Genomic DNA, 16,022 nt, shown 5'->3' on the forward strand with positions numbered 1-16,022 from the left:
ATTGAACATTGCCTTTGGTCTTCATAACCCCTCAGTAGACACTTCATGTTCAGTCTTTATAGACCAGGTTAAGCGTATTTGGAAGTCAGCACATTGGTAGCCCAGCCCTATAGTAGCGTTGAAGAGGGAAGGATGCATTTTACATTACCTAGGACATTGGCACAGAGGTACACCATGGGGTTGATGCTGACAGGCAAGCAGTGCAAAAGAAGCCACACAGCGCTTCCCTGATTTCTGCAGATCCCAAAGCGATGCTTTTTGCCATTTGTCACAAACTGAGCAGGCCTCTGGCAAATTGTCGGAGCTGACCCAGCTTGGTCTTACCGACTTTAGGGGAAGAAGGATTAGGCCAACAATAAATGTTTTAGTGTAAAGCACTTAGTCATGCCATGTCAAACTTTAATTCTCATGAGGCCTTACAAAGCACTAAAGCTAGGGTGACTCTTGGTGGATGAAGAAAATTATAGCCATTTTATCATATTTTTCTAATTTCACCTAATGGTTTTGAGATACAGGAAAGAAATAATTTTGTGATCAGAGGAAATAGAAAGCATTTAACATCCAGTGGAAAAGTAGTTGGGGGAAATAATTAAAAGTTTCAGTTCAACACTTTATCAAAAACATGCACTCCTTCATTCTGTGGCTAACATTTGGAGTCTTCATTCTCTGTTTTTGTAATTATTACAGTATTGCAGGAATCCTGATGGAGATGTAAATGGTGTTTGGTGCTTCACAACAGACCCAGAAAAAAAATGGGAGTACTGTGAAATCCCACGCTGCTGTAATTATCCTTAAAGACTTTTCTGTCCTCCCTTTCTAAATCTTGTTATCATAGTTACAAAATGTTTTCAATTCAACCATAAAAAGCTGCAGTAGGCAGTAGCTTTATATTTGAATTTAGGTCTGTGTGGAATCTTGACACAATCAGGCACCTGTAACAGTCAGCCAAATTTAGATAACCTGGTGCCATGAATTATCAGTAAGATTTCATAGATAACAATCTGTGTGTTCTTCATCATCAGTGAAGCTAAGCACTCAGAGTTGCTAGCTGAATTTGAAATACCCAGTGAAGCTGTGAAGAGAGGTATTCCTTCCCTGGGCTCCTCAAACACAGGAGAGGATTTCCTTGATGTTCATGCCAGTCTTTCCATGCACTTTGTGGCAGGACTAATGCCTCAAGAACCTGCTCATACACTTTTCCTGTTAGTCGGGAGCACCAGAGATGACATCCTTTGAAACCCTTTTCATCCCCTACTGATTTAATTTTTATTCTGATCTGGATATTAAAATAATCTGTCCCTAGATATTTTGCCTTTCTTTTGGGCTAGGGAGTGAATTTGGTCCTGGATATTTTACATGGATTTCCTTAATTCTTTTTTTCAATTTTGGGATAGTAATCAGTACACTGAGCAGGTGTAGTGTTTGCTGAAAAATTCAGCAGCAAAAGATTTTACCTTCTGTGGTGCCCTGGCAGCGGGCATCAATAACAGCTGTGATGTACTGGGACCGCTGCTTGGCACACCTGGCAGTCATCTCGTTTGCTTTGCTCTTCCCTTCCTTGCCTGCATTTTGACAGAATTATTTTTTTTTAATGTATCTGGCAGAGATATGGAAAGTCTGTTTCTTCTTCGTCTCATGTATTATTTTTACTACAGTAACATCTAGAGGCCAGGTCCCTGCTCTGTTGGACAATGTAGCAATACAAAATAGTGAAGAGTGGTCACTCCCTCAGGAATATATGACATTCTTCATGCTGGCCATCTAATGTGTTCCTCTAAGAGACCATACGTTATGATTGCACACATTAATTTTGCCAACCAGACCTAAGAGCTGTGCAGGCAAACTGAGTAAGGAATGGTGTAGAAACACATACCACAGCTGTAAAAACCTGCTTCCTGAAACTGCTGTGGTGGAGCTTCTCTTTGAGAACTGATCTCTTTTCAAAACAGCCTTTGAATACTAGATTTTTAAATTAAGGTGTAGGGCAACCTTACAGTCTCTTGCCTTTGATTATTTTATTAATTGGCTCATACTGGAACTAACAAATTTAACATCCATAGCACCGTATGCAGCTCTGGAAAGAGTTACTTGGGTCCTTACTGAGCACCCAAACTCAATCCATTTAAAAAAGTTCAGAGCGATTTGGATTAAGAAGTAGAGTGAGCCGTGTGAGGGCAAAATTGGAATATTTTAAGACAAGGGTACAGTGACTCAATTTTATAATCTAGGGATTGGTTTGAACTCAACAGAAGTGTAGACTGTAATGTTTTAAAGAATTTAGAAATTGTTACTATTTTCTGGGCAATAAACTCTTCCACTTTCCTCAGCTCTCTTTTCCCTTCAACTTCCCTACAGATTTTCTTTTGGGGATGGGGCTCATTGTAGTTGACATACGTGACATAGTTAAAATTTTTTTCCAGGTAAATTAATATGTGATATATTAGCCCCAGGTTTAAATGCTCAGAGTAATGATAATATAATGGAGTCTAGAGGTTCTGGTTGTTTCTTCACCCTTAGTTTCTATTAACCGACGTAAAGAATGAAAGCCTAAGGAAGATAAAAAAATGTCTTATGCCTTTCTCTTTTCATCTGATTGCACTGTGGATGGCATTACAGAACTGCTTTAAAGTTCTCCATTGTAGCTTTTTTTATTCTGTAGCTTCTTCTGAGCATGACTGTGGAAAAGTTCCAACGAGGAGTGAGCGAGCCTGTGAGCTATATAGCATGTGTGATGCATCTCCAGGATCTTGGCCTTGGCACATCAGTCTCAGGATGAGGTACTGATATTCCAGACTGCATCAGCATCTGTAAGCACCAGGGTTTCACTGGTTAGAAAGAGACTGACAGGAAACAATGCATATTGTTCTCGAGACTGGCCTTGGTTTCTATATAAAATGCCTTAGCATATAAAATAAACTTTTTTTAATCATAATGCCCACAGATAGCTACTTATTGGGTCATTAATCGCAATCTCCCCACTTTCTCCTGAATCTCTAGAGGGCAAATTTGAACCACAGACATTCAGCACGCCTTTATTTACTGAAATGGGGAAGGAATAATTCCCATTGAGGGTAATGACAGTTAATTGCATTCTGCAGTGGGGGATTTAAGCCCAGGAATATAGCCACCAACCTGCAATGTGTATGAATGGATTTTGATCATCCCTTTCCACCCAGCATCCAGTCTGCTTCAAAAGTAAATTGATTCTGTGACCACCCTAGTTATGTTAGAAGCCATAGGAAGACCATCATCTCTCAGTATAGAAGAACTATTATGCATAGCATTTCCACAGTCACAATTAGAGTGGCTGAACAGGGGATGAAGAAGTGCTTACTGAAAAGCTAATGAAGATTTGTATAGAGTTGTTGACAGTCACCATATTAAATATTGTCCCAAGAAAAGCTAAAAGTCCATGGTAAGGTTTATTTAAAGTACTAGTCCAAAGCAACCCCACAAATCAGAAGGATGTATCCTTTTATTGATTGCTAATCAGGCCAAACCCATTACATCACAAGTGCCATTGTTAGGAAATGTAATTATTTTTATTAAATTTTTGAAAGCAAGAGTGCCCTGTTGCAAAAAATTCACCTGGGTATCAGATTTCTTTTCACATGGCTCATGTTCTGGAGCAAATAAAGCTTGTCCTTTGAAAATCTGCATTTGATTTCTCTTGCTATTGGCAAAAGACAAACTGTAACTGGTAAAAGGTTTGAATAAGGGACATATTGCTAGTTTGCTAATATTTCCCATCGTGCACGGCATAGGTGGTGGAGAATTGACTATGCAGTCTTAAATGAATGTGATTGTCTTCTCTATTCTAGTACCAATGTGCACCATTGTGCTGGCACTCTGATACATCCACAGTGGGTCCTTACTGCAGCTCAGTGCTTGCAAGAGTGAGTATCTGCTGGAACAAGTGCAGCATTTCCTAAATCTGTATGAGAAAATCAACAGAGGAGCAAGATCTAACCAATAAGGCACCTTCTTTACTCCTTATTTCCTGTCTTTCATACCAGCAAGCTGATTTTTATCTTCTGCTTCTGCCTCAGTCAGACAACAACAGAGCACAACAGAGGTTACTTCTGTCAAACAGCCCTCCCCCCCCCTCCAAAGCATGCCAAAAAGGGTGCTAATGATGTGCTGGTGGTAACTGTGGCTAGGAGCTGAGCCTTAGGGCTTTAGGAGTTGTGAACACTGCAAGAAGGTGCCACATCATTTACAGCCCGTGGGATTTTCCTATTATCATAAAAATCAAACTGCTTAAAAACCCCAAATTTTCCTCCTCCCCAAGAATATATGCAGGCATCTCTGGTCAGAAGCAGCAGCCTGACCATCTTGTTAATTGCAATTCTCCAGGGAAACCACTGAATTTTGTAAGAGTGACATTCCTGATTACAAGTATGGATGTATAACCTTGCTGCTGTCATTTCTTCCAGGTCAACAGAGCCTTCTTCCTACAGCGTATTTCTTGGGATACAGAATCTCAAGGCAGCAGAGCTGTCCCTGCAAATCCAAAGTGTTCAGAAAGTATTAAAGGAACCAAGTGGAGCAGACATTGCTTTGCTGAAGTTGAACAGGTACCATTTCAGTCCAAGTTTTCCATCCCTAACACCTTTACTCTGAAGTCACGAGTTAGCTTAGCCTGGAGTTAGCTCTCAGGGGTGGTTGTGGGATGGTATGAGAGATTGTGAGAGTCCCATCAAGTGTTAGCATAGGCATCTGTTCAAGGGTAAACCCTGAGCATCTCTCCTGCTGAATGTCCCCACTGGCAGAAGCCATATGAGCTTATTACACAGTTTAGGAAGGGCAAGGACCAGTTAGGATGGGAGGGATTGCCACCCAGTAAGTGGCAGTTCCACTGAAGCAGGGAGGGTGGTGGCAAACCAAAGCAGAGTTGTGTCTGGAGGATCTGCTTGGAGGTTTTTCCCGCTCAGCCCTGAGGGTTGTGAGCTCCAACTGAAGTTTTGGCCAGGAGGCACCACAGCTTCTGCGTGGAGCAAGAAGGGTCCAGTTTCCCTGGCAGTGCTCCAGGCCAGGCCACAACCATGTTTCATGAGCTGCAGACTTGGCCAACAACTCAGTAAAACCAGGTCCTGCTTGTGATATAGTGAAAAATCCTGTGCATAACTGTAATTGCCTGAAGCCCTCTTTTGTGTCTCACTTAGATATCCAAGCAGTCTGCTCTGAAATGTGTGCAGGTATTTCAATGTTATTTGTTCCCTTTTGGAATGCTCCTGAAACTTTTCTACTTACTCATTGGTTTCCCTTTTGTTCTTACACTCACCACACATGGATTAAAGATCATGAAAAGCTCATGTTTGACCTGAGAGGACATTTCTTTTTAAAAATTCACCATACAACTTTAATGAACTTAGAACAATTTCACTTAAATTTCAACTCAGGTTCTCTGGTGCTCGATTAATCAAAATCCCACTGACTTCAGGTAAGTAGAAGGAACTCATGCTCCACCGATTTTACTCTTGCTAGTGCTTGTAACTATGTCATTCAATTCCTCTTTCATTGGGTGCTCTATGCACATTTTCACTGTAGACACATGCATGCTATAGCACTGTAGTCAGTTTTGCAGCAGCACCACTCACCATCTGAGCACATTCTGCATGTGAGGTGCCATAAATAGCAGATATGGACATCATACCCCTCAGTTTGTGGCTTAGATCAACTGCTTGTTTTCAACTTCATTAAATTCCTTCTTTACATTTGTCTTCAGCTTTCTTTGTGGACCTTATTATTTCCAAATCTTCACTGTCTGTTCATAAAACAGATCACCCAGGAAAATATGATGTGAGAAGACTGGTTGCTACTCCTATATCTGCATTTTGTCACAATAGACAAGACTTGTCAGAGAACTGATACAGGTTTGTGAAGATCTTGACCAAATTCGTCCCAAAGGAGGGCTGATCTATTGAGGAGGACCACTGGTTTCAGTAGAAGTCTAGTCCCAGGTGAATTATGTGCCACACTCCTGAGCAGATGTGTGCTGTCTGGGACTTTATACTTTCTTTTCAATGTCATGTCGTCCATATTCTGGTATATCTTCTGAGGTCTTGTTCCCTGCTGTACTGTTCATTTACCTACCCAGGCATCACAGGCCTCTGAGAAGGTGCCAGTGTCCACCCTGTGTTCATTTCAATCTCTTTTGAAGGCCATTTCCTTGTGTGCCAACAGGTTTTTTAGGTGCTGTCTTATCTTAGGATGGATGTAGAATTTCCTTGGTGCAGAATAGGAGCATAGTTAGAAACAAAGTTAACTTCTTGATGTTGGGGAAGCAGAAGCTGAAATGCTCTATTGCTGTAGTTCAAAAATGTTTACCTGGCTACTGTCACACCAGCAGGCCAGACAGGAGCCAGAGTTGCTGTGAGGGCCATACTACCAGTGTAATTAGACCTGAGGTGCTAAAGAAAACCTTGAAGATAAAGGTCCTAGAGGAACAGTACTAGAAACCTAGAGAAACCTGGAAACCAAGAAGCCCCCCACCATTCCAAGCTTTCTCACTTTAATCTCCTCTTGTCTATCAATTTTCAGGAATCCTTTCAATAAAAATGGACTTTATTGAGAAGTGAATGAACTAGTTTTGGAAGCTGCAGAACTGATTTCCATTCTTATAGGGAAAAGAACTGATGTAGGATTAGTTTCGTGGAACCATGTGAGAGTGGACGTTTGAGATGACCATCTTGGACTTCAGAGGGCTGGAGGATAGAGTTCAAAATGATGGTGATGGCATTGGCACAACTGCAGCTTCTAGCACAGGAGCTGGTTAACACCTCCTACCCTCCTGGACTGTTTCATTCAGATTTTTGTTTTGGAGAGATCTTAATTTTAAAACGGGTCAAAGTCAGTTCCCTTTGATCTCTCATTCTCTTGAATTTTCTTGGAGTTCATGGCCCTAGCATGGCCTGATTAGGAACAGGGGGATTTGTTAGTTCCCTTCAATTGGACATTGAAGACCTCACTAGCTATCACATCACATACTTTGAAAATCATTCTGGGCCTGAAAAGAGATTATAAAGGTTCATTTTACCCTGACTGAACATCTGGAGTTGATTCAGGTCCTTTTAGTCTCTTTCACAATCAGAATTAACCTTCACAGTGTAGGTTCCTGACAGTGGTATATCTCATTTAACAGCTTGTTCAGACATACTTTCACTGTACTAAAACTGTTTGCACTTGTCTGACTCCTAGGGCGATATACATTCCAGAAACCACCTCATCTTTTCACATCTACATCTGAAAGTCAATAAGGGAACAGACAGTCCAAAGCAAAGACCTCCCTATGCAATGATTTCATCTTCTGCAGAACTGTTTCCCAGGGCCCTGTCCACTGCACATCGAGCTTTATTCCAATGCTGAAGCCTCCAAGCACAATGTTGTGATGAGGAAGAGTTTTATTTTGGTATTTACTTTACTGAGGTGCTAGATGTAGTAATGTGCGAGATACTGCATGATGTCACCCACAGTTGTGTCTCCCACAGTTGTATCACCCACATAACCAAAGGAGAAAGGAATTTTCTGCAACTTCAGCTGTGTCTGCTTATTTACTCATTCATCCATCCTTCCCTCCTCCTGTGAAGTCTCTGAAAATGTCCATGACCTCAGAGGCAGGGAGGATCTGAGAGAAGTCAGGTTCACACCACCTGCAAGGGTTGCTAGGGGCCTGGCTTGGGCTTGTGCATGTTTCTATACACACTGCAGGGGTAATCAGAGATCAGCACTCTAGCGCTATGCTGCAAACAATCTTGCACTGTGACTGTGCCCACAAATACATCCCAGAGACTTTCAGTTCCTGTAAATAACCTCTTTTTTTCACTAAGTGACTAGGCACCATCTTACGACCATCTATACGGTTTTAAGGCACCAACAGCTTCTTCGCCCTTCCCCACGCCATTTCCATGCAAAGCCTTCTGAGTATGAAGACTGAACAAGCTGGTGGTAATTTTTCTAAGGATCTTTTAATTATTCTTTCTTTGTTTTCCAGTCCTGTAACAATTACTGACCGTGTAAAACCAGTTTGTTTGCCTGAAACCAGTCTGATGGTAGAAAGAAACACAGCATGTTTTCTAACTGCCTGGGGAAAAACAAGAGGTAAAGCGTATTTGGTGCGGTTGAAAACTTAGGCAGCTTTTCAAATCCTATCCCAAAATATGTGCACTCATGAGACCTGAAAAACACATTTTACTTAAGATTTAAGTAAGTCAGAGGTCACCAGGCAACATTATTCTTTTTATTTCTTTCTCTCAGAGCTTGATTTTTCGCTCCTCATTTTTCCCCCCTGAGATGAGATGGCACCCCAGGAACTGTGAAGCCTTTGAGTCAGAGCTTGTTCAGATGTAGCCACCTTTGGGGCACAGGCAAAATGAGTTCAAGCTGAAGGTTTTTAATGTCAATAAAATCCTTACCTGAATTTTGTTCACAGTCTAGCATTAAAACCCAACCTGTGTGGTCTCCTGCTGCCCACCTCTCATTCCACCTGTGCTGAGGGTTGAGAATATTTAGTCCTCTTTGACCTGCTTTTGCTGCAGCAGGAGGCGATTCCTCATCCCTGTGGCTTCCAGCAGTGATGCTGGCATCTGTCCTCATTCAGTCCTGGCTCCCACGTACACACTTTAGGCTTTGCTGAGTTACACGTTCCTACCCCATCTGCCAGACAGCACCTTATTAATACTCCACCTGTAAAACAAAGCCAATGGATTCTTCTATGTGTGTGCATCCACAGAATTAAAAAAAAAATAAAAATGAAGAGAACATGTCCCTCGGTTTCACCATTAAAACCTTCCACATAGATTGCAGTACCTTTTTCCCCTTCTTGTGTCATTTAGCTACAAAATTGATGTTATGAAAATATTGCTTAAGAATAATCACTCTACTATTAGTGTAACTTATCAGCATTATCAAGAAACACTTTTCCCCAGAATAGACAGTATTTACTGGCTTTCCTCTGATCTTTTTTCCCTCCCTTCTTACCCTACATTTTTCTTTTTTGTTCAGCTTGCCACACGGTGGCAGCTGCTTCCTATGTTCTAGTGATAACAGCCACAAAAAAATTGTAGAGGTGAGATTTCTTCTGGAAGTGCATTAGTCAGGCCAAGTCAACAGGCCATTGTTGCATTTAGGCAGTGGGGAAGAGGGTCCTGCCATGTCATGCAACTAGTTCATGAAATCAGCAGGGGAGGGGGAGCAGAGCCAGAGTCCCACATCTAAATAAACTGTGTTTTGGGAAAATTCAACCTTGGTTTCAGGAATATTCTCCTTACCTAAGAAACACTGTCTTTAGGTGTGAAAGAGTTCAAAAAATGTAAAGTAAATCCAGGCTAACATTTTTTCCCCCTGAAATAAGCCATTGCTACTGCACTATAATGAAAGCCTACAAACCAACACAATGGCTCAGAATACTAAGCATCTGGTTTTATTTATTTTGTAACACTTTGCAAAGAAGAATAACCTCTGCTTATTGAAGGTAGGTATGATCCAAGTGCAAAAATGTTGAAAGATTTAATAAGGTCCTTCAAGGAGCTCAGAGACTATCGCAGAGCTGGGGATGGATCCCAGTCCTTTCATTACTGAGTTTTCACTGGAGCACAATGCCCAGGCTACCATTTATAACTGTTATATTTTCTTGGTTGTTCATAAAGGTATGAATACAGACAACAGATTAAAAGATGTTGAATTCCCCGTGCTTGAAAACAGAATATGTAATCGCCCTGAATTTCTGAATGGAAGTGTCAAAAATCATGAATTTTGTGGTGGATTTACTTTTGGAAGCATAGGTAACTGTGAGGTAAGAATAATTTGGCTTTGAGTGTAAGCAGGTCAAATGATGATTTGTACTTTCAAGGCTCAGAAATAGCTTCAGCAATTCAAGGCTTCTGCATGAAGCATAAGAACTGAGGTATACATAGCATTTTTTCTTCACTCACACAGTCAACCAGAACAGCAGGGAAATTGCATAGAGTAATTTTGCCTTGCTTTCAGAACTGCATGCTGACATATTCTACTCACAGTAGCCCAGAGTTGTGAATACCCCATCCCACCTGAAATAAAGCCTGTGATATACTACTTGGACTTCCCTTTGTTCCTAGAGACAGAAGAGAAACTAGTGACTCTTTCTGGTGCAACCTGGAGTTGTACCACTTTTCTAATTTTCACAAGTATATGAAAAGACTTTTAATAGGGTTTCTTAATGGAGGGTATCATGTTGGGGGGTTTTCAGTAAAAAGCTGGTAGCTACTTGGTGACAGAGTCAGAAAGCAAATGCTGGTCTGTCTGAGCAGGTGTTCAAGACTGCTGGTGCAAATGACGTCTTTGAGAATGTGGACAGTGCATTAATTGGTAGGCACACAAATCACTGGACGTAGGTATTCATCTCCTGCCATGCCTGGATTTTAAGAAACAGCATTATAACAATTATGTTCATTTTGTCCAGGATCAAGTAGGTCAGAGGATGTGGAAAACTGAGAAACTTCTTTTTTTTGTGTAATTGGCTTCACAGTGATCTGGGGATGTTCCCACATCCATGATTGGTGGTTGGGTCTCTCTTCTTCAGACCAGAGGAATGGCCTGGATGCTTGGAAACAACTTCTCCCCCCCGCCCTTTTTTTTTACTCCAGCAGGTCTAATAAAACACTCTCCACCTCTCTACAGCCTTTGCCTCAGTCATATTTTGAGGCCTTCAAAGTTACCACAATATTATTGCTGCCAGTATTTTGCTGTTTGCATGTCTACTGTCTCCATCACTAAAGGAGACACCTTATTCTCTCTTCTTCTCCTTAGGCTGAAGTCGGAGGACCTCTGGTCTGCGAAGTTAAGGACAGATTTGTCCAATATGGAGTCACCTCTTGGGGACTGGACTGTACCCAGCCATCAAAGCCTGTTTTTGTCCGAATTCCTAGTTTTGTTTCTTGGATCAAGAATGCAATTGTTGCCCACTGAATCTGGATTCAGGCTAGCTTTTCTGGAAAACAGTCCCTGTGTCAGAAACAGCATTCCAAATATGGTTTTAAAATTGTAATAATTCACAAGAATCTTAAATAAATATCATTACTGGCTGAGCGTAAGTAGTTATTGCAAAGCAATAGCCAAGTTGATCAATTATTACTGCCTGTCAGTGTGTCTGTGTTGTGCCTGCGTAAGCCAACCATGTTGCATGTGGCAGCAGCTCTAAGGTTCCTACTTCACCCCTCTCTTTTGAGGTGTGCTCCAACTCATGAAAGTGGCTGCCTCTTTGTTCAGACACCTGCTTTTCTCCTCTGTGCATGCAAGCTGCTGGCCTATCTCTGTGTACAAGGTCTTCCCTGCGCAAGAAACTTTATCCCAAATCAGGCCTGTCCCTGTACCCATCACTGTCCTCTGTTCCCCTTTCAGTTGCTGATCCAGGAATAAGAAAGTAGCAACCAAACCCTGCCGCTGCCTTGGATAAGAAAAGGCCAAGCTGGACTGTGCCTGTGCTGCCAGGAGCTGGGTGAAGGCCTGGTGGGGTTGCTTCTTCTTGGAGCTAATTCCCTCCACTCTCACCACCCAAGCAGAGCTTTGTGCTGGACTGTGCAATCATCTAACCTTCCTAGGTTAGATGTTTTCATGGGAAAAACAACTATCCACTCCAGCGGGCAAAGTGGTGTGTTGGATGGCATATGGTATGGTTAACATGTTTGTGAGGCACTTGCACAGAAATCCTGCTCTGACTTGTGACACCAACAGTTCAGCCCTGACACAGAGTTCAGGAATTAAAACAAACTTTTCTTTCAGTTTATTTCCAGGAGAGGCAAGGATGTCTCAGAGGGCTGGATGAGTGATGCTGAGTGCCAGCGTGCTGGTGCTTGCCTTGTCAGGCTTGGCAGCTTGTGCTCCTGTGCGCTCTGTGGCAGGCAGGTGCAGAAGAAAGGGCACCCCCAGTTTAGTCAAGCCTCCCAAAGCCACAGAACCTGGCCTGGTTGCCACCCAGCAATGGAAAAGGACTGCTATTGAAGCTATCAGGAAAGGCTGGGTTAGAGAAAGGCTCTTCAAGCAGTATTGCAGTGACCAAAGGAAATTGCGGAGCGGGACATGTTCCAGCAGCATCAGAAATCAACAGAAACCCACCTGTCCCATTGACTCCAAGTCAGTTACCAAAGCCAGTTCCAGCATTTTCAGCTGTTGTTCCAATTTTCTGTTTATCACTTAAAAACATACCACTTCCAAACAGTATGTGTATTGATCTAATAGCAGAAGAAATGTATACCTATGGACCTGTAATCTGAACAAGGATTTCTGTATTTTTTTAGTCTTCTAGTTGTATGCCTGATTTAAAGTATATTATAAGTCTATATCTAGTATATAGGTACTTTATTATTGCTATAAAGAACTCTACAGATATCAGGCTCTATAAAATAATTTTGGGATTTTAAAAAAAGCTAGCATTAAAAAAAAAATTCATTTGCAGACTCTCTACTCACTCTTTGATGTTCTCTATCAATTCTTTATGGTTTCCATTATGACCCACTCATCAATTTCCTTTGCTCATCATGATACTGTTTGAATAGCTGTTCTTTAACCCAGTCTTTCCCTCCAGATCCTGAATATTGTCACCTTCTCCGAGCTCCTGCTCGCCTTCCAGCCAGTCTGCCCTTGATTGTATGGCCCTCATCAGCCATAGGAAGAGGCCACCTGTTTAAATGACATGGCCCTTAGCATGAAGTTTCTCACACTAGCACAGACTTCTGTGCTCTGACCCAAAGGAGCTGGAGATGCTGGTGAGTCTCTTCCACTTTTTCCTGTGGAATCAGCTGAACATGTAACAGGCTGTTACAGGGGAGCATGTTTCAGGCTACAACCACTTCTGCAGCCTGTTGTTGCCATTCACCTCACTTAATCAACCGGTGAGACAGGGTTGGAGAAAAACCTGAAGTGTGAACCCAGAAGTAGGTCCTTTTTGTCTGTCACCAATATAATGCACTCCTTATTTGCACAAGTTTTCTGCTCAAGTACAGTACTCAGTGCGTCTCTCCCTAGTTCTTCTGTGGTCATACAGCCCCAAAGGTTTTTCTTGAGTTGTATGCTTAGTAAACTTGGATACTTTCAGAACCTGTTGAGCGTAATGTTTCCTGGAGAACATGAAAGGCTTGCTGCCATCTGGCACTTGCTTTCTATTCCCCATGTACTGTTGTTTTTGTAAGTTCTGCCAGTAGTGCTGTTCCTTCAAGAAACATTGGCACAAATTCACTGTAATAACTGGCCAGACCCAGAAATTGTTCCTGTTTCTCTTGGTGCCTGTAAGCCATTCCTCAGGGCCTGTAGGCATTGCCTAATGGAAATTGCAGGTATTTGATACCGTCTTTTGCTAGTAGACGCTGAACTGTGCCTGCTGGGAGTCTGTCAACCCAGGCGATACCATTGCCTGCAGAGGTTTTGTACAGTCTGCCTGTAATTCACAGATCATGGTAGCACAGACGTGTGCAGCTGCATACTCCTCATGGAACCCAACAGCCCTGCAAATTTGTCACTGAAATGCTGCTGCTGTTTTATGTAAACCAAAGGCTATTGTTCTTGATTTCAAGGTTTAAAAAAGGCCATTCTCTCCAGAAGCTCTTCTCAGAGTACCTCTCAATACTATTTGGTTAGATTTGTCACACTTGCAAATGTACCACTGGATTTTTTTGTTTTCCTGTACCTTAAGCCTGTAGACAACTGCAGCACTTCAAACCTTTCTGAGTGCTAGAACTCCAGTTGCTCACAGCATCATCTGTTTAAATTTTCACCCCACTTTTGTTACCGAAAATGGTAACCAAGAAAATTCTCCAAACCAAATGATAGTTTAGAAAGACAACATTGGTTTATTGCAGCACTGGGTGCATGGGGATTTTTTCCCCCTAGCATGCACACCCAGTTGAAATTATGACAAGTATTTAAACAGTTAACAAAGTTAGTTACACCTACTGGTCCCACCCCTTAGCTAACTATTGGTTAGGATCTTTCTTACTTCATCTTAAAGATACAGTTCTCTCTTAATTCACTACGCATGCCCAGAGAATAGGGGGCTTATTTGGGTTGGGGGCTTTTCTAGCTAGGAGATGTGGTTTTCACATTATAATGAGGTAGGTCAGCCTTAGGACACCCATTTGGGGCATTTCACTGCCTTTGCTGTTTGGTATGTAAACAATACCAAGTCTCAAGTTTGTGTATCAGTTATTATCAGGAGACCCAGAAGCTCCTCCAAGGTACTATATCTCATTATACTCTTTATCTCAAGGTAAACAACATCAACATAACCCAATACAGCCAGTCACCACAGCCAGCCCATTTCCAGGAAAACTAATGCATATTTCAGGTTATCTGTACAAAGTTTTCAAAAAAGGGTCTGTTCTTTGTATGCTACCTAAATTGTTTAAGTCTTTGGTATCACTTTCATCTGCCTTCCACCTAGTTGTTTGTAATGAATCTTATATTTCTGAACTTTGTTTGGCAAAAATAGAACATCATATGTTACAGTCTTTTGGACACATGGCATGTGTAAATGGCGTATCTTTCAGAAATTTACTTTGAGTTAAAAGTATAATGGGTGCAAACTGATCACCAAATTTTCCATGATTTCTAATGCAAAATTTCCTGATGTTAGCTCAGGATTTTATGTGAGAGTCAGGTTGAAAAAAAAAAAACCAAACTACTTTTCCAATGCTGCCTCCAGCAAATGCAAGTTGTGGAGTCTAATGGCAAGGGGATTTTGTATTGGGAGCTAAAAATGATTAAAGAATTGTGACAGAGAGAAAGAGACTTCACTGTAAGGTTCAAATTAACTATTTATTTGAACTTCACTCACAGGTCCAATACGCCACTCTTGCAGGTTTTTATGGCTACAATGGAGGCATGCACTATTGCAATTAAATACACTGTTACAACCTACCAGTGATTTCTAGAATGTACTCACACAAACCACAAGCACGCTAGATATTAATACCTTAAAAAAGTGCACTAATCACAATCTTAAAGCATGCCAAATACCATACGTATGTCTCTTAATCACTTACTCACCCTCTCTCAGGTAAGGCCTCTTAATCCCTGGGAAGTTACCTGGACAAGGGGGAAAGAATCTCCTACAGGCCAGCTGTATCCTTGGAAAAAGACTCCCCACTGTTCTGCCCAAACCTCACGGGTTTTATTCCCTGATTTGATGGGTGGGGGCAGGATTCTCTGGTGCCTTGATGGCTCCTTAGTCTGTATGGCTAATTTTGTGCTGTCTAGCACACAAAGTTACTGACTAGTGGTGGAATGGTACTCTGGGCATTTTGTTTGTTAAGGGATCATTCACGGCTCCATTCGGGTTTCGGTTGTTCAGGCAACCCCGAGCTAGGCCGTTTCCGCAGGTCCCCCCAAGTCATCTCTGCATAGATAAGGATCTGTCAAGGTGAGACAAAGCTGAGTCAATCACAACTCTCTGCATCTCGCCTTTGTGCTCCGAAACCCGGTTTAATGATCCCATACAAGAATACAGAATTTTTAAACACCACCTATTAAACTGGAGCCACCTTAAACACTTGTATAAACTGCTTGTGAACAAAGAAGATGTTATTGTATGTTATACACATATAAACACACACACGCACACATGCACGCACACACACAATCTGCCAAAATATTAAACTAAATCTGAAGGTGATGTTCTCACCTCGCTGACATACTGTTGAAAATCTCATTGACCCAAGTGGCTTGAACTGATCCCATCCAACACAGCCTTGAATGGAATATAAAAACATCATTTGCTGCCTTGCCCTTTTAGCATTTCATTTCAATAAAATTCAACTGATTAGAATGTCCTTCCTTTATGCAAGTCAATGAGTCAAGAACAAGCATGGAAATAAACCTACATGTAAATGACTAGTAGAAACTGCACTGGCAGTTTCAATATATACATTGTGTGGAAAATGGAGGTTGCTTGTCCCTCTTTTCTGAAACTGTCATAGAAGCATGGAGCTGTAAACATTCATCCTATTTCAGTGACGTTTCTAGACAGCCAATTTCATCACTAGCTGGAACCATCA

At 41.7% G+C, this 16,022-nt stretch overlaps 1 protein-coding gene across 1 annotated transcript in view; it reads left to right on the forward strand.

Annotated features, from left to right (window-relative positions):
- Window positions 1–16,022, forward strand: part of PLG (plasminogen) — a 64,218-nt gene that overhangs the window by 17,896 nt on the left and 30,300 nt on the right. Inside the window, exons 13-19 of the mRNA XM_059828114.1 lie at window positions 688–781; window positions 2,660–2,777; window positions 3,822–3,896; window positions 4,437–4,577; window positions 7,994–8,100; window positions 9,648–9,793; window positions 10,786–10,926. Of these exons, the coding sequence (XP_059684097.1) occupies window positions 688–781; window positions 2,660–2,777; window positions 3,822–3,896; window positions 4,437–4,577; window positions 7,994–8,100; window positions 9,648–9,793; window positions 10,786–10,926 (822 nt within the window). The remainder of the gene's footprint in view (window positions 1–687; window positions 782–2,659; window positions 2,778–3,821; window positions 3,897–4,436; window positions 4,578–7,993; window positions 8,101–9,647; window positions 9,794–10,785; window positions 10,927–16,022) is intronic.

Source organism: Gavia stellata, chromosome 2, assembly GCF_030936135.1.
Source record: "Gavia stellata isolate bGavSte3 chromosome 2, bGavSte3.hap2, whole genome shotgun sequence".
Classification (NCBI taxonomy): domain Eukaryota; kingdom Metazoa; phylum Chordata; class Aves; order Gaviiformes; family Gaviidae; genus Gavia; species Gavia stellata.